Genomic DNA, 17,507 nt, shown 5'->3' with positions numbered 1-17,507 from the left:
CATTGTTAACTTTTGTAAGAAAAAGCTCTTCTTCCCCCTCTTCTAATAAATCTTGGGGGGACGAAAACTGTGAACCAAATCCTGGAAATGCTCCATTTTATACCAGTGGGGAATGAAACTAAGACACCAATTGGAGACATCATAGAGCCTACTCTATAAGCGCCAAGTGATAATAAACCTCCTGCTTGTGAGCCCATGCCTACTGAACCATCAAGCCCTGCAGCACCCCCTACACCATTTACAGTTTGTAACATTGAAAGATCAATTTAGTGATAGTGTTACCTCAACAGACAAATTTGAACTGATTTGGATTTGAAAGTTTAGATATGAAGCTAACTTCTTTTAATAGATTTGGTAATTGGTTTCACTGGTAATTAGGTCATTGAATTTTATCTCCTTGCTTAATAACAGGTTGCCCCCTTATGCTCATTAATTATGTACATTTTAAGTCTCTATTTATGTTTATCAGATTTATTCATATTAAATCAGAGTCTCCTAGATATATAGACATAGACAGCAACATTAAAACTTAAGACAGACAGAAATTATTCTGTATATGAAAGGGGCTATCCCCTCCTCAACGCCCCGCTCTTTACGCAAAAGTTTGACACTTTTTCACAACTCTACTTTATAAAACAATGAAAAAAATTAGCGTAAATAGCAGGGCGTTGAGGAGGGAACAGTCCCTTTCCAATACGGTATAATTTCTGTTCGTTTTAAGTTTTAATGTCGCTCCTTACTTTCAGTTAAAAAAAAAAAAGTTTTTTTTTTAATTTATGAACGATTTTGAATTGATGCAGGTTTTGAATTTGGCTCACTAGACATGAATAATTAAAACGAAATTTGCATTTTAATTTTACTTTTTTTTAACTAATAATAACCTTATAATAACCTAAGTTTGATTTTTCTTTCCAATTTTTTAAGAATGACTCCTGAATCACAAAGACTGTTTAATTAGAATAATAACCTCTTTTAAAAGTTAAAAAAGAAACATTAGCGTAAGAGAAAGCTATTGAGGAGAGGCAACCCATCTCATATACGTAATATTTTCTGTTTGTTTTAAGTTTTAATGTTGCTTCTTACTTCCAGTTGAAAAAAACTTGTTTTTTTTTTAATTTGTGACCGTTTTTGAATTAAATCAGGTTTTGAACTTGGCTCACTAGACATGAATAATTAAAACGAAATTTGCACATTAATCTTACTTTTTTTTTTAACTAATAATAACCTTATAATAACCTAAGTTTGATTTTTGTTCCAATTCTTGAAGAATGACTCCTGAATCACAAAGACTGTTTAATTAGAATAATAACCTCTTTTAAAAGTTAAAAAAGAAACATTAGCATAAGAGAAAGCTATTGAGGAGAGGCAACCCATCTCATATACGTAATATTTTGTGTTTGTTTTAAGTTTTAATGTTGCTTCTTACTTTCAGTTGAAAAAACTTGTTTTTTTTTTAATTTCTGAACGTTTCTCAATTAAATCAGGTTTTGAATTTGGCTCACTAGACATGAATAATTAAAACTAAATTTGCATATCAATTTTCTTTTTTTTAACTAATAATAACCTTATAATAACCAAAGTTTGATTTTTGTTCCAGTTCTTGAAGCATGACTCCTGAATCACAGACTGTTTGATTAGAATAACAACCTCTTTTAAAAGTAAAAAAAAAAGCTTTAGCATAAGTGCAAGTTATTGAGGAGAGGCAACCCATCTCATACACGTAATATTTTCTGTTTGTTTTAAGTTTTAATGTTGCTTCTTACTTTTAGTAGAAAAAAAATTGTTTTTTATTTAATTTCTGATTGTTTTTTAAATAATGCTGGGAAATTCAGCTCCCCCTCCATGGAAAATTCCCTTTCCCCACGAGAAATTTCTCCATGGAAAGATTCTCCCATATAACTTAAATTAGCAATATTTGCGGAACTTTTGTAAGGCACAGTAACAAAACGGCCAGAGGTCAAAACTATTTTTATGAAAATGAAAGTCACAAGTCAAGCAATTCTCAAAGGACCGAAAGAAAATATCTTTGAAAGATATAAGTAATACTTTATGTTCGTTTTAAGTTTTAACGTTATTCCTTACATGCAGTTGGAAAAAAACTTGTTTTTTCTTTTAGTTTAATGGAACCAAAAAGAAGAAACGAAATGGAAACCAAAAAAAACACACAATAGAAACCAAAAAGAAGAGGCTCAGTCTTTCTGGCTGAAAAAGACCATGCCAATATAAAACAAACAGAAATTAATAATAAAAAAAAAACTTTTTGCACAAAATAAGTTTTTCAAAAAAAAAAGTAAAGAACTCCATTAAACCAAAAATTTTTTTAATGTTTTCACTTATAACTTTAAGAAAAAGAAAATTAATTAAGATTTTAAGGAATAAATATCAGCATATGTATTTTAAACTGACAATGCACATTTTTTTTCAGTAAATTCATTTGAATTTTTATCAGTAAAGTATAAACTATATTCTGGCTTTTAGAAAACATAGGGTTTAGAACCCTTCTCAGATTAAAATCTATCTATCTAGACAATGATTCCTTCTTCCCTCCAAAAGAGCGGAGTTTGAATGATAATATGCACATACAAACCTCTCTGCAGAACTGACTCCAATCCCCAAAGGCTTAATTAGAATAAGGAACATTCTTAATCATCGATTCCTTCCTTAAAGCAGGTGTTTGAAGCCAGAGCATTAAAAACTGAAATTTCCTTGCAGATTGAGATGTGAACGAGCCATCCATGTTTTGTCATGGATCGATTTGGGAAAATTACACTTTTCCTGAAAATATTCGTGGCCACCTCGGATAAGTATAAGCATAGTTTTCTGCATACGGAACGATTTTCCAGATTTTACGCATATCTTGCCACAATTATCACAATTCCTGCTTCTCAATAACATGCAATGGTTATAATACAACTATAAGACTTCCCCATCCGTGAAAAACTTTAGCATACCACCACAAATTTGTTTCACAAAAATTGAAGGACATGTTTCAAGAAAAGTCAGTTTTCTCTTTTCGTTTCAACCCTTTCAAGAAAGGGTTATAAGCTAAGCCCAGGGGGTCTTAAAGGTTCTTATGGAAGCGGTGGTTGTTTAACTTCAGAAGAGGCTCAGTCTTTCTCCCTGAAAAAGACTATGTCAATATAAAACGAACGGAAATTAATCAAAAAACTTTTTTCACAAAATAAGCTTTCAAAAAAAAGTAAAGAACTCCATTAAACCAAAAATGAACCAAAATAGAATCAAATAATCTACCAAGCATACAATACTAAAATCAGTATCAATAAATAAATAAAACCCAAAACAAACAGAAATTAGAATAAGTCAAACTCGAAACGAGCAGAAATTAATCTGAGTAGGGTTCTAAACCCTATGCTTTCTAAAAGCCAGAATACAATTTGTACTTTACTGAAAAAAATTCTTTTAAATGTTTTCACTTATAACTTTAAGAAAACAAAAATTAATTAAAATTTTAAGGAATAAATATCAGCATATGTATATTAAACTGACAATGCATATTTTTTTCAGTAAATTCATTTGAATTTTTTTCAGTAAAGTACAAATTATATCCTGGCTTTTAGAAAGCATAGGGTTTAGAACCCTACTCAGATAATAATCTACCTATCTAAACAATGATTCCTTCTTCCCTCCAAAAGAGCGGAGTTTGAATGATATATGTGCATACAAACCTCTCTGCAGAACTGCCTCCAATCCCCACAGGCTTAATTAGAATAGGAACATTCTTAATCATCTATTCTTCCCTTAAGGAAGGTGTTTGAATCCAGAGCATCAAAATACTGCAATTTCCTTGCAGATTGAAGTATGAAGGAGCCATCCATGTTTTGTCATGGATCGATTTGGAAGAATTACACTTTTCCTGAAAATATTCGTGGCCGCCTCGGATAAGTATAAGCCTAGTTTTCTCGCAATGGAACGATTTTCCAGATTTTACGCATATCTTGCCACAATTATCACAATTCTTGCTTCTCAATAACATGCAATGGTTATAATACAACTATAAGACTTCCTGATCCGTGGAAAACTTTAGCATACCATCACAAGTTTATTTCACAAAAATTGAAAGACATGCTTCAAGAAAAGTCATTTAATGACTGAAGGTATGATTTGTAATATCATTTGATTCTTTCATTACAGTGGTGGGAAATAGTCAAACAAAGGTAACCATTATCTAGGCCATGAATATGGAAAATATCAGACAACTTAGTATGGAGCCTTCCGCCAGTAAAAAAAACCTGATGAATAGATTTTGTATATTTACAAAATGCATATGCTGGATGAGATGACCGATAAGATTAAATAAAATATGCCATATTTCGAACAGAACTTTCAGTTTTTCAGGTATGCGTCAAGACGCAGTATATCCATGTTCCAATTAAATAATAAAAACAAAAAGTTTTTTCGACCGAAAAAAAGGAACAACATCAAAACTCAAAACGAACAAAACTTATTCGGTATATGAAGGGGTCTTAAAATTTCAGATTAAAATATACCGATTTATATTGGAAATCTAGCTTATGTGTCGGCATGCTTGAACGATTTTGTCGACACATTCTTCAAATCCCTCCTCCAAACTTATAATCCTAGCTGCACCCCTATATCCTAACGAAGGAGAGTAGGCACAGCAGGTTTGATTGACTTCGACAAGTGAGGAAGAAGAGTCAGCAGATAATATTTATCAGGAACTGGAAAGGAACCTGAGTGAGGATGTCATTGACAGGAAAAAAAAGCTGTTCATTAGAGTGGTGGCGAAGTAACAGCAATTGTTTCAAAGACTGGCACTACTTGCTTGAAAGTATCTCTGCTGTCCACCCTCTTCTGGCCCAAGCAAAAGAGTTTTCAGCATAGTTGGGAACATTTATGATGACAAACGAAGGGGTTTGAAAGGCGAAAATGCTAAAAAATTGTGCTTTGAAATATGTAAAAGTTCAGTTTTTTGTAAAAGTTAAATTAAAAAAAAAAAATGAAACTTAGACAGTTTTATTGAATTGTTTCGGATAATTATATTAGGCAGAATTCAGAAAGTTAAAGTCCTATTTCCTGTTGGTGGAATAAAGCCATATTTCATACTAAGGGCGTTCATTTTCCGAAATCATTTACACAGGGTGGGACGAGCCACATGCTCTAGGCGTGGTGGAACTGCGAAAAGCATGGCGGATATGTGCCAGCAAAAAAGGCTCAAAAAGGCCAATTTTTTCCCTCTTTTTTAATGTCTATTGGGTTTACACTTACACCTTGAAAGGATTTAAATCCACAATTAAAATATAATGGCTTTTCTATTTTCACTGCATATTAAAATTAAGCTTAAAATATAACCTAGATTCCAATCATATAGTTTTCGGAGGTAACAATAATCAGTACCTATAGAGATTCAATGTGTAATTTCTTTGACAAATTCAGCTTGCACAAATAGACACCAATTTCATATCCAACATTATCGGCTATTGTATAAACATTATCGATTGCTCTTTCAAATCTAGAAAAAGGTGGATGAGCCTCATTAGGGCAGTTTTAAGTCTTGTCCCTCAAATGGAAACTGACCAGAAGTTAGTACTCATATAGCAACAAGCAGTTACTATTCAGACTCATTGAGCCAGACATAAATATACTTCCCATCAAGTTCATCCAGCCCATTTCGTCTTCTAAAATAAGAACTATAATTTTAATAATTCTTTGGAACTTTTTCGGCATAGGCTACATTTACTATATCTTAAGATCCACTGATTATACCATCTATGACAAATATAACAAAATAAAACAGAACGAGAATTAAAAGTTATATACTTGTGGCAAGATGGTGTCAAAAACCAAGGCTAGGAAAAACTGAAAGAGTATGAACCAAACTTGTTCCTTCTTTATCACATCCCATCCGAAGAAGAAACCCTTCCACAATGTAATTATAAGGTTTGTTTACCCCATGGCCAACATGACCTGAGTTGATTTTGGACGTTTGTTGTCAGGTATGTAGGCCACCCTGGCAAATGAATAAATCGATGAAATCAGTAACAATAAAAATAAATGAACTCCATTTGGAATTGATGATAGACAATATAGGAATCCTGAGACACAGGCATAGACTGGTCAGAATTATTTTGCAGAAAATCTAAATCACTTTTGCTTTCAAAATTATCGAAAGGAACTGCAGGTAGCAGGTGCTTAATATTAAATAATAATAATAAAAAAAAAAAACAATACACACGCAGTTTCAGAAACGGTTCTATGGCACCCTGTCAAATAAGGATATTGAAAAAATTGCAATTTTACTTTAAAAATATATATAAATATTAACAGTCAAAACTGTCAATTCTATCTGTCAGCCCCTATCCTCACGGACAAAGGATTTTAAGCCTACCACGCTAGTCAACTAGTATTAAATACTGACTCTGAAGTACTTACGAAGAGGGGAATACACTGTAACAACTGTTCATATGTCTTGCTATGCATGTCTTTTATGGTTTGAAAATAAAATGAAACCATGCTGAAAACTGAGCACAAATTAAAGAATTATTCAAGACATCAGCGAGTTTAACATTATTATGGCTACAACACATATATCGTTAATTGAACTTTCGTTTTTAATTTGTTTCTATACTTGTCAATCAAAAGAACTTTTCGCACAACATAAGTTTTTTTTTTTTAAGTAAAGAACTCCATTAAACCAAAAATGAACAAAACTAGAATCAAATAATCGTCCAAGCATACAACTACCACAAATCAGTATCAATAAATAAATGAAATCCAAAACAAACAGAAATTAAAATAAGTCAAACTCATAACGAGAGGAAATTAACCTGAGTAGGGTTCTAAACCCTATGCTTTCTAAAAGCCAGAATATAATTTGTACTTTACTCAAAAAAAATTCAAGTGAATTTTTGCATTGTCAGTTTAATATGCATATGCTGATATTTATTCCTTAAAATCTTAATTAATTTTTGTTTTCTTAAGGTAATAAGTGAAAATATTTAAGAATTTTTTTCAGTAAAGTACAAATTATATTCTTGCCTTTAGAAAACATAGGGTTAAGAACCCTACTCAGATTAATTTCTGCTCGTTTTGAGTTTGACTTATTTTAATTTCTGTTTGTTTAAAAGTTTTGGGTTTGACCACACTTTCTATAAAAACCCTGTATATAACCAGGGCACAACTTACAACCCTTGCCCTGAGGGCTGGGAGGATTTGTTATCCTTAAAGACATAATTTCCAGACCTGTCTGATAGGCTTAACAAAATGGATATATCAAAATTTTGATTGGAAGTGTTTGGGGAGGCATGGAGGGAGACAATTGCCCTCTGATCACTTATTGACTAATAAATAGGGCACTAGTCCTCTTAATTTCCAATCGAATGAAACCTTTTTGAAGCTTCAACGACAAAACTTTCAATAAAACGTTATATGCCCCAAGGGCATAACTTACGACCCTTGTCCTGAGGGCTATGGAGGGAGGGTTGTCATCCTCAAAGACATAATTTCCAGACCTTTCAACTACGTTGAACAAAATAGCCATATCCAAATGTTACTCGGAAATGTTTGGCGAAATAATGGGCGTCCGGGGGGGGGGATTCTCCCTCTGATTACTTTCGACTATTAAAAAAGGCAATAGTTCTCTCAGTTTCCAATCAAAAGAGCCCTTTTTGATGTTTTTACGACAACGCTTTCTATATGGCATTATATGCCCCCATGACATAACTAACAACCTTAGCCCTGATGGCTGTTGGTGGTTGTCATACACAAAAACATAATTTCTGGACCCTTCAACTACGTTCAACAAAATTGCTATATCAAAATGTTAATCTGAAGCGTTTGGGGAAATAATGAGTATGGGCGGGTATTCACCCTACGATCGCTTTTGACTATTAATGAGGGCACTAGCCCACTCAATTCCCAATTGAATCAGTCCTTTTTGAAGTTTCTTAGACAACGCTGGCAAAGACCTAATTTCCAGAACCGGAGGCTTGTCATCTTCAACGACATAATTTCCGGACTTTTCAACTATGTTGAACAAAATGGCTATCTCAAAAATTTTACTGGATGTTTTTGGGGAAATAATGGGCATGAGAGGGGTGTTAGTTTTCCTCCAATCACTTTTGACTATTAAAAAGTGCTTCGAAGTTTCTATTAAAACGCTCTATAAAAACCTAATAAGCCTCCAGGGCATAACTTACAACCCTTTCCCTTAGGGGTGTAGGGGGGGGGGTTGATCATCCTCAAAGACATAATACCCAGAACTTTCAACTACGTTGAAAAAAATGGCTATCTCGAAATTTTGATTGGATGTGTTTGGGGAAATGGTGGGCGTGAGAGTGAGGTTAGTTGCCCTCCAATCAGTTCCGACTAGCCTATTAAAAAGGGCTATCAATTTCCAACTGAATGAGCCTTTTTTGAAGTTTCTACGAAAACATTTTCTATAAAAAACCTTATATGCCCCCAGGGCATAACTTACAACCTTAGCCCTGAGGGCTCTGGGGGGAGTGTCATCCTTAAAGGCGTTATTTCCAGAACTTTCATCTACGTTGAGCAAAATGGCTATCTCAAAATTTGATTGGATGTGTTTGGGGATATGGTGAGCTTCAGAGGGTGGCTAGTTGCCCTCCAATTACTTTCAACTATTGAAAAGGGTACTAGCCCTTTCAATTTCCAATCGAATGAGCCCTTTTTGAAGTCTCTACGAAAACACTTTCTATAAAATCCTTATATGTCCCCAGGGCATAACTTACAACCCTTGCCCTGAGGGGATTGTCATCTTCAAAATCATAATTTCCAGAACTTTCGACTGCGTTGAAAAAAATGGCTATCTCAAAATTTTAATTGAATATGTTTGGGGAAATGGTGGTCGTGAGAGGGGTGTTAGTTGCTCTCCCTTCGCTCTCGATTATTAAAAAGGGCACTAGCCCATTCAATTTCCGAACAAATGAGCTCTTTTTGAAGTTTCTACAACAACACTTTCTATAAAAAACCTTATATGCCCCCAGGGTATAACTTAAAACCCTTGCCTGAGGGAGGTTGTCATCTTAAAAGACTTAATTTCCAGAACTTTAACTAGGTTGAAGAAAATGAATATCTCAAAATTTTAATCGGATGTGTTTTGGGAAATGGTGGGCGTGAGAGGGGGGTTAGTTGCTCTCCAATTACTTTCAATTATTTAGAAGGGCATTAGCCTTTTCAATTTTCAATCGAATGAGCCCTTTTCGAAGTTTTACGACAACGCTTACTATAAAACCTCATATGCCCGAAAGGCATAACTTACAACCCTCGCCTGAGGGCTGTGGGGGGTTGTCATTCTCAAAGACATAATTTCCAGAACTTTCAACCACGTTGAAAAAAATGGCTATCTCAAAATTTTGATTGTATGTGTTTGGAAAAATGGTGGACGTGTGAGAGGGGGTTAGTTGCCCTCCAAATACTTTCGACTATTAAAAAGGCCACTAGCCATTTCAATTTCCAATGGAATGAGCCCTTTTTGAAGTTTCTATGACAACGCTTTCTATAAAAACATTATATGTCCCTGGGCTTAACTTACAAACCTTGCCCTGAGGGGTTTGTTATCCTTTTTGAGGGCTGTGGGGGAGGGGGTGGGTGGGTGGGTGTCATCCTTAAAGACCTAATTTCCATAACTTTCAACTACTTTGAACAAAATGGCTATCTAGAAATATTGATTGTATGTGTTTGGGGAAAAGGTGGGTGTGAGAGGGGGTTAGTTGCCCTCCAATCACTTTTGGCAATTAAAAAGGGCACTAGCCCTTTTAATTTCTAATCGAATGCTCCCTTTTTCAAGTTTCTGCTAAAAAGCTTTCAATAAAAACCTTATATGCCCCCAGGATATAACTTATAACCCTTGCCCTGAGGGCTCTTGAGGGGGTTATCATCTTTAAAGACCTAATTTCCAAAACTTTCAACTATTTTGAACAAAATGGCTATCTCAAAATTTTGATAGGATTTGTTTGGATAAATGGTGGGCGTGGAAAGGGTGTTAGTTGCCTTACAATCACTTTCGACTATTAAAAAGGGAACTAGTCCTTTCAATTTCCAATCAAATGAGCCCCTTTGGAAGTTTCTACAACAATGCTTTCTATGAAAACCTTATAGCCTATGCCCCCTGGGCATAACTTGTAACCCTTGCCCCGAGGGCTGTGGGGGAGTGTCCTCCTCAAAAACATAATTTCTATTTGGAAATCAACTACGCTGAACAAAATGACTATCTCAAAATTTTGATTGGATGTGTTTGGGGAAATGGTGGGCGTGGAAGGGGTTTTAGTTGCCTTTCAGTCACTTTCGACTATAAAAAAGGGCACTAGTCCTTTCAATTTCCAATCGAATAAGCCCTTTTCGAAGTTTCTATGATAACTCCTTCGATACGAAGTGCCCTGGTCTAAAGCAAAATGAAATAAAATAATTAATACATTGAGCCAACATTGTTCTCTACTTAGGCAGCGCGATTGCGCTGCCTATGATAACAACCACAGTCCAAAGACATACAAAATTTTTGGCTTACTGTCACATAGAAATCATAGTTATGAGGTTGCTTAAGGTAAAATTAAAAGCTAATACTGGCTGGAAAATAACATAAACAAATTATTGCTCATATTGGCCATTATTTAACAAAATTCAAAGGTCTCAGAACCAGATCCTTGATTTGTATGATTATGGTACCCCACCTCCAGATCTATGTCACCCAGTTAGACACCTGGCTATCAGTATTTTCAGGCTCAGAACAGGCCATGCTCGAATTAGGAGTGTATTTTTTACATGGAAGTCAGTAGACTCTCCATTATGTGAGGTCTGCAATGTAGAAGAGGATGTTAGGCATATTTTAATGTATTGTAAAAAGTATGAGACACAGAGATTGCCACTGAAAAAAGCTTGCCTAAAGTATTTTGGTGCATTCACGCTCAGAAGTATCCTGGGCCATGCACGGGCACCACCATGGGCTAGGAAAAAATCTGTGGAAGTACTAGGCCGTTTTATTGTAGATACTAAGCTACACTTAGTGCTGTAATTTGTATTAAAATTGTATATATAAATATTATTGCATATTATTCTAATATTGTACATGTAAATTAGTGATATGTAAGCTATATGTATGAGTATGTGTATATATTGCAAGCCAAGCTCATCAGTTCAAATTGCCTTATCAGCCAGTTGTGTTTGAATTGTAAATATGGAGGCTCATTTGTGACACCATTGGACAGAGTTGAATACAGCTTGACATTGGTTTATTGTTGTTTTTTTTTTTTTGCCTTGAGATTCTTCAAAACCCCTCCCTAACCACAGTGACAAAAGCCAGATGGCTTTCTAAATTATTTGACCCCCTGTCATGGCAGAACAACAGCTGGACAGCTGAATTTTGACGTGCAATACCTTTCATACCTAAAGGTTCTGATGAAAACATGGAGACGTGCACAATGGGCAGCTTGCCCAGGAGTGCTACAAACAAACAACAAACAAACAACATTTAACAAAATTCGAACTTTAACGTAAAGAGCAAGGTATTAACGAGGGGGCTAACTTCCTCATATACGTAATATGAGGGTTCTCTACAGTAAGGTTCTCTGACAGGATGAATCTGATGGTGAGATTTTCATTAGGATTAATTAAAAAAACAAAATTTTTCCAAGGGAAGTAAAGAGCAAAGTTGAAACTTAAAACAAAAAAAAATTATTACTTCACGGCTTATCTAACATATATCAATAAAACTAGCGCAAATAAATCAACTGATGATATTTCCCTATGTTTGTAACAATACAGAAAACTAGTGCTTTACTGAAAACACAAAAGCCAACTATAAAAACAAAAATATTGATTTATAGTAAAAAGTAAATACGTAGCCTCACAACAGCAAACTCATCTTATAACGCTTTTCACAGTCCTACAGGAGCTGTGATATCAGTAGCTTTCAGTATACAATTAAAATTATCTTAAAATCTTAGGTAGAAAAATAATAAGTTCAAAGTCATTACACAGCATATAAAATAATGGATTGATTTATCAGGTAACATCTTGGTCTCACCTAGTATTACTCGAAATGAAGAACATATCAACCGTAATATGAACTCTAGAAACCCAGTTATTTCTCTCTATAAAACAGAAAATTTTAAGTTGTGATACGAATTCTAAGGCAAGTCTGTAGTGACACTTCGAATTTATCTACAAAATTATCATGAAATGTCCTTTTCAGATCCAAAACAACAGTCAATCATTGAACTGAGCTCATTGTGCAGAAATGATGCCAAATTAAACAAAAAAGATAAATAAAGCAACAATGTAAAAATGCTTTACTTTTATACTGTTAAAAGTGCCTTTAAAATGTTTACTTTTACTGTACTAGAACTTCTATATTGTTTTGTCTTTTCCGTAAAGAACTAGTTTTCAGAAATGTTACAAACATAGGGGAATATCACTAGTTGATTCATTTGCATTAGTTTTATTGATATATGTTAGATAGGCTGTGAAGTAATAATTTTTGTTTGTTTTAAGTTTCAACTTTGCTCTTTACTTCCCTAAGAAAAACTTTGCCTTTTTGAATTAAAATATGCTTGTTTTTGATTAAAATTTTATTTAGAAACAGCATGACCTCTGACCTCTTTTATTTAAACTTATTTTTTTATATAATTTCTAATCACCTCCAATCTAGGGGAGATATGACATCTCAACCCTTACTAAGGAGCAGAACTAAGAAGCCATATAATAATTGAAGGGAAAAATCAGTTTAGTTCAACATAAATGTGCCTTTAGGCTTAGGGTTTTATTTGACCAGTCCCTAAATAAAAAGCCACTCATTACTCAGAAATGAATGGAAATTTCAAAAGAAAAAAAGTTCATTTCTTGTGTAGGTACAATATACGGTATTATAAATTATGTTTGTTTTCATTTCAAAATTTTGGGAAGAATTACCTGAATTCTCCAAGAGAACTATTTTCATTTGTCTTTCTTCCTCTTTGGATGCATAATCTTACATATGCAGAGAATATTACAGTGGAATTGTCAAGTAAATAATTTGAATAAGTAAGGTAACAATAAGTAAACCTTCTTTTATTATACAACTTTGCGTGGTTCCAGACCCTCATGCCTAAACTTCTCCAACCACTAAGTGGTAGGGGGTTGGGGTTAGGGGCGCAATTTTCTATTGGGCAGAGGAGAAAACTTCCCCACCCAGACCTCAGTTTTCCTCCTTTTGCTTTTTTTGTGAAATCACCATAAATTTCTTTTGCAATAAACTTTTACTTTTAAGACAAATAGAAATAATAGTTACTATTCCTGGATCAGTGTTACATGGCAATATTTTCTCACAAAGTATTTTTTTTTCAAAACACGTTTTTTAACTTCTGGTTACTATGGGCTGTGGTTTGCTCTTTACTAGCTTGCAGCTACTGCTGCAACCATGATTAGAATAATCTATCAAGACAAAACCTCTTAGAGAATACTAGCACTGGGTATTAAAAACACTATGACACTGAAACACTGAGTTAATTCAAGTTTCTATTGTAAAGAGTGAGAGCATTAAACTATGTTTTATGAAGTTGAACTTTTGCAAACAGGAGGAAGGGGAGGGTGGTATTTCAAGGAATAGGGTAAAGGCACCAATGATTTGACAGTGCAATTTTGGAACCACTTTCAAAATTTTCCTTCAAAACAGGATAACTCTGCTTAGTGGTGACTTGGAACACCATCTCATGAAGCCTTCGTTATATTTTGACAATGCAAAACGCGGACACTATATCCAATACACCAAGATATGAAATAAATATTCAATTAAATCAGTTTCCTGTTTTGAAGTAATAGGTTGAAGCAATAGGTGCATAGCAACCAGCAAACCACCAAGAGTCTTCCGAGCCGACCCTGATGAGTCTTCTGTTTCTTTTCCACCACTGATGGGGCAATGTAACATTACCTGGGTGTTGAAATGGACAATGAAAACTTTGAATTCAGCCCTATATTGATCAATTCTTTTGTTCAAGACTGTTACTTTTACCATAGGGTATTGCTTGACAAGAGCATAAATCCAATATTGTGCTAAACTTATAGCATGATCATTGTTCAAATTTTGGGACGATGAGTTATTCTCAAATTCAGCCGCACAGTAATTTTTTGAGATCAAAACAAATGTTTTGAGAATTAAAAAAGAAAATTATCTTGTTGTTGATTGTTTCCTTTTTTTGGCAATTTATAAGCTTTTGCTCTCGGATAATGTGATTCATTTATCTTTGAGCACGATTCTTTTTTTAAGGAGCCGGACTCTATTAATAGACTACCATTGAATATTTTACCTGATAAACGTCTAAGACGATGCCGTATTAAATAAAAGAAAAGAAGTTTTTTTTACTGAAAATAAGGAGCAACATTAAAACTTCAAACGAACAGAGATATTTTCGTATATGAGGGGAATCGTACCCTCCTAAATACCCCTCTTTGCATGCTAAAGTTCTTTAGGAGTTATAAAAAGGGTCTGATTCTAATAAAAAAGCCCATGTGTTAAGAAATCATTCTTAAAGAAATGGGACAAAAGGTCAAACTCTAGCGTAAAGAGCGGGGTATTGAGGAGGGAGCAAACCCACTTATGCAGAATAATTTCTGTTCCTTTTATAATTTCTCGTGGATCAGGATATCCACCTCCCACTCTTCCCACTTAAAATCACCCCTAGGGAAATTACCCCCGGAACCTTACAGTAAGGTTCCCTGATATGCTGAACCTGGTAGTAAAGTTTTCAACAATATTCCTAGAATTTTGGAGGATGTTTTCCACCTTTTTCGAAAATCAGGCAAATTTTCTAAGGCCCATAGCTGTTGCTGGGTTAAATCAAACTCAATGAATCTTATACATTTGGAATCAGCATAAAAGGATGATTCTTTTAACTTACCTATTGTTATCGAAATTCTGTATTTTAAGTTTCGGTTACTATTAGGCCGAGTTGCTCATTACTTACAAATTTTAACCACAAACTGTATTTATCCTGTTTAACATTTATGGTTGAACCTAAGCCTACGACCAAGTAAAGAACAAACCTCAGCAATAAGTATGCAAAATTTTTAAAGTGCATTTTCTACAAACCTGTCCAGCGAATACCTTTTTTCTATGTCCCCTTTTTAAACTATTAAAAGAGACCTTGCCGCAATAAAGTACCGTTTTGTGCCATTTTGAGCCACAAAGCATAAATTGCTGTGAAAAGATAGCGAAAAGGTTTGAGAGTCAAAAATCCTAAGATCTCATCCTTTATTAAACTAAAACCATGCACCAAAAGCCCAGGAGGGAGAAGTGAGTTTGTCCTTATTGTTTATTTTATTTGAAAAAAAGCAGTAATTTTATAACAAAAGTACAAAATTTCTTTAAACTAAAACAAACTCTTCTTGCAAAGAAGGGAATTTGAGCCTCAACCCCTCCTCCACATAAGAAAAAATTAACAGTAAAATGAAGCATATGCTTTATTAAGAGTGCAGTTGGCATCTACAATAACATAATACTTTAGATTAAAGACTGGGGGAATTTGGGGAAGGGATGACTATTGATATACACAAGCTTGATATAGAGAAGATATGAAAGTTTGAAAAACCTCAGGAGCTAGACATAGGCTACTTTAAAAAATTCTGCTTTTTTTTTTTTTAATTGATTCGTAAATTTATGTCACTTCTAAACAAACCAAAGTTTATGTTAAAGTAAATAAAATGTTTACAACTCTAAGTTTTAAAAAGGATTAAATGCTTAATTTTATGGCAACCATGTATCAAATTGCACAAAGGTAATAAAAATCACTGTAATAAAACAAAAATAATTAAAAATAGTTAGGTTTTATAGTTTGTTAAATTTATTCAACAAGCTAGAGTAGCAGAAATGTGTAGGGGATGGTAAAGTATTGTAATATTTGAAAAAAAGTAACAAAACTAAACAGTAAATTGGCCTAACCACCAATACTACCAATTACCTTGCTTAACAGCAGTGACGTCAGACAGCATGGGTGTTTCCATTGTTTACCAATTGATTTAAATACACAGTCAGACTTTCTTGACAGTTCCAGGTTAGAAATCTCTAGAATTTGAATAATTAATTAATTATTATATGGTACTGTATGCCATAATTATATGGTAGGCTACTAAACTTATCATAATTATATGGCGAGTAATTATATGTTATCATATCTTCAAAAGCAGACAAAGGAGCACAAAACATAGAAAACAGTTGGAAGATATAAGCATTAGAAGTATAGACATAACAATATTCAAGACTAATTTATTGACAATCTGATTTTGATAGCAACTGACTGCAATAAAAATAGTCTTATTGTAAATAGATTGGATATTTTTCAACCCAAGGACAACCTATTGTGAGGCTTAAGTTCTTAGAAAATTTTACAACTTACAAAAGAAAAACTTCAAAGGGAAATTTTTGAAAATAACTCGTACTAAAATTTAATACTTACTATTTACAATATTTTTCATTTTTCACAACATTTCATTTATCTAGCTGGTCTTGCTGAACCAATGCGTTTTTTAACTCACTTGATTGTATTTAGAATATTTGGTGAAAGGTTGGCAGTGGCAGCTTACAACCAGGCCAGACTAAGCCACAAAAACTTGGGGGCTTCAAACTGGCATGTATTCATAGTTGGTGGTAGGGAAGGGAGGCAGGCCCTTCCCTGTTCGAAAAGGAAAGACTATACCGTACATTGGGAGCTAAGCTGCTGTGCATTTGCACCCCTTTGTCTTTGGGTTTTTGCCCCCATTTTATCTGTCTTTGAGCCGTGAGAAATTTATTTGAAAATAAAAATCATTTCAAAAATTGTTCAGCAGGATACAAGCACTAGATAATTTGAAGTTTAATTCCCATTAATATTTCTACAACAAAGTTGTAGAATCTTAAATAAATTAGAGAAATGGGAAACCCCTCCCCATTTAAAATCTAAGGTAAAACCCTCAAAACAAAAATTTTACAACCCAAAATTTTCTTACTTATTAATTAATAGGCAACTAATTAATTAATTGATTCATTTAACTGAACCGATGAAGTGATTACTTAACCAACTGAACAGTTGTACCAACGAGAAAAATAGAAAAGAAAATTAACGTCAAAACCTAACATGGTTTGAAACAAAAATTGATAAGAAACTGGCTAAAAAAAAACAATATCAATACATAACAGCAAGAATGAATAACGATTCATTCAATATTAAGTCAATTGAAAATTAATGCAATAAGATTGGTCTATAGATTTGAGAAAAAGACACACATAAAAACCAGTTAAAATCTTGTAAAATTACTACTAAAATTAGTAAAATTAATAAACAAAAATGAAAAAGTTGTCAAAAACACAAAAAGAGAGAAAGAAAAAGAACTGGTATGGGCAATAAAAACAAGGATACTATTGGAATGTTTTAATAATTTTATCAGTTACGAAAAAATATTTTGTGTGAGGGTTTAGAATTATATTTTTGGAAAAAAGAAAAACAACATAAAGCTTTTCCACTCAGGCGTTTTTAGCCAAGTTTTTAAAAGGCAGCATGCTGGTG

The 17,507-nt window shown here is 33.8% G+C and overlaps 1 protein-coding gene across 1 annotated transcript in view; it reads right to left on the bottom strand.

The window, feature by feature from the left end:
- The window catches only part of LOC148945701 (uncharacterized), a 180,497-nt gene extending 163,331 nt beyond the window's left edge, over positions 1-17,166 (bottom strand). Inside the window, exon 1 of the mRNA XM_089098029.1 lies at positions 15,927-17,166. Within this exon, the coding sequence (XP_088954155.1) occupies positions 15,927-15,969 (43 nt within the window). The 5' untranslated portion in view covers positions 15,970-17,166. The remainder of the gene's footprint in view (positions 1-15,926) is intronic.
- Positions 17,167-17,507: the final 341 nt, after the last annotated feature.

The sequence above is a fragment of the Artemia sp. Qi Xiang Cuo genome, chromosome 12 (genome assembly GCF_049724085.1).
Source record: "Artemia sp. Qi Xiang Cuo chromosome 12, ASM4972408v1, whole genome shotgun sequence".
NCBI classification, from domain to species: domain Eukaryota; kingdom Metazoa; phylum Arthropoda; class Branchiopoda; order Anostraca; family Artemiidae; genus Artemia; species Artemia sp. Qi Xiang Cuo.
The sequence above is the reverse complement of the archived record's forward strand: the minus strand, read 5'-3'. Positions and strand labels throughout refer to the sequence as shown.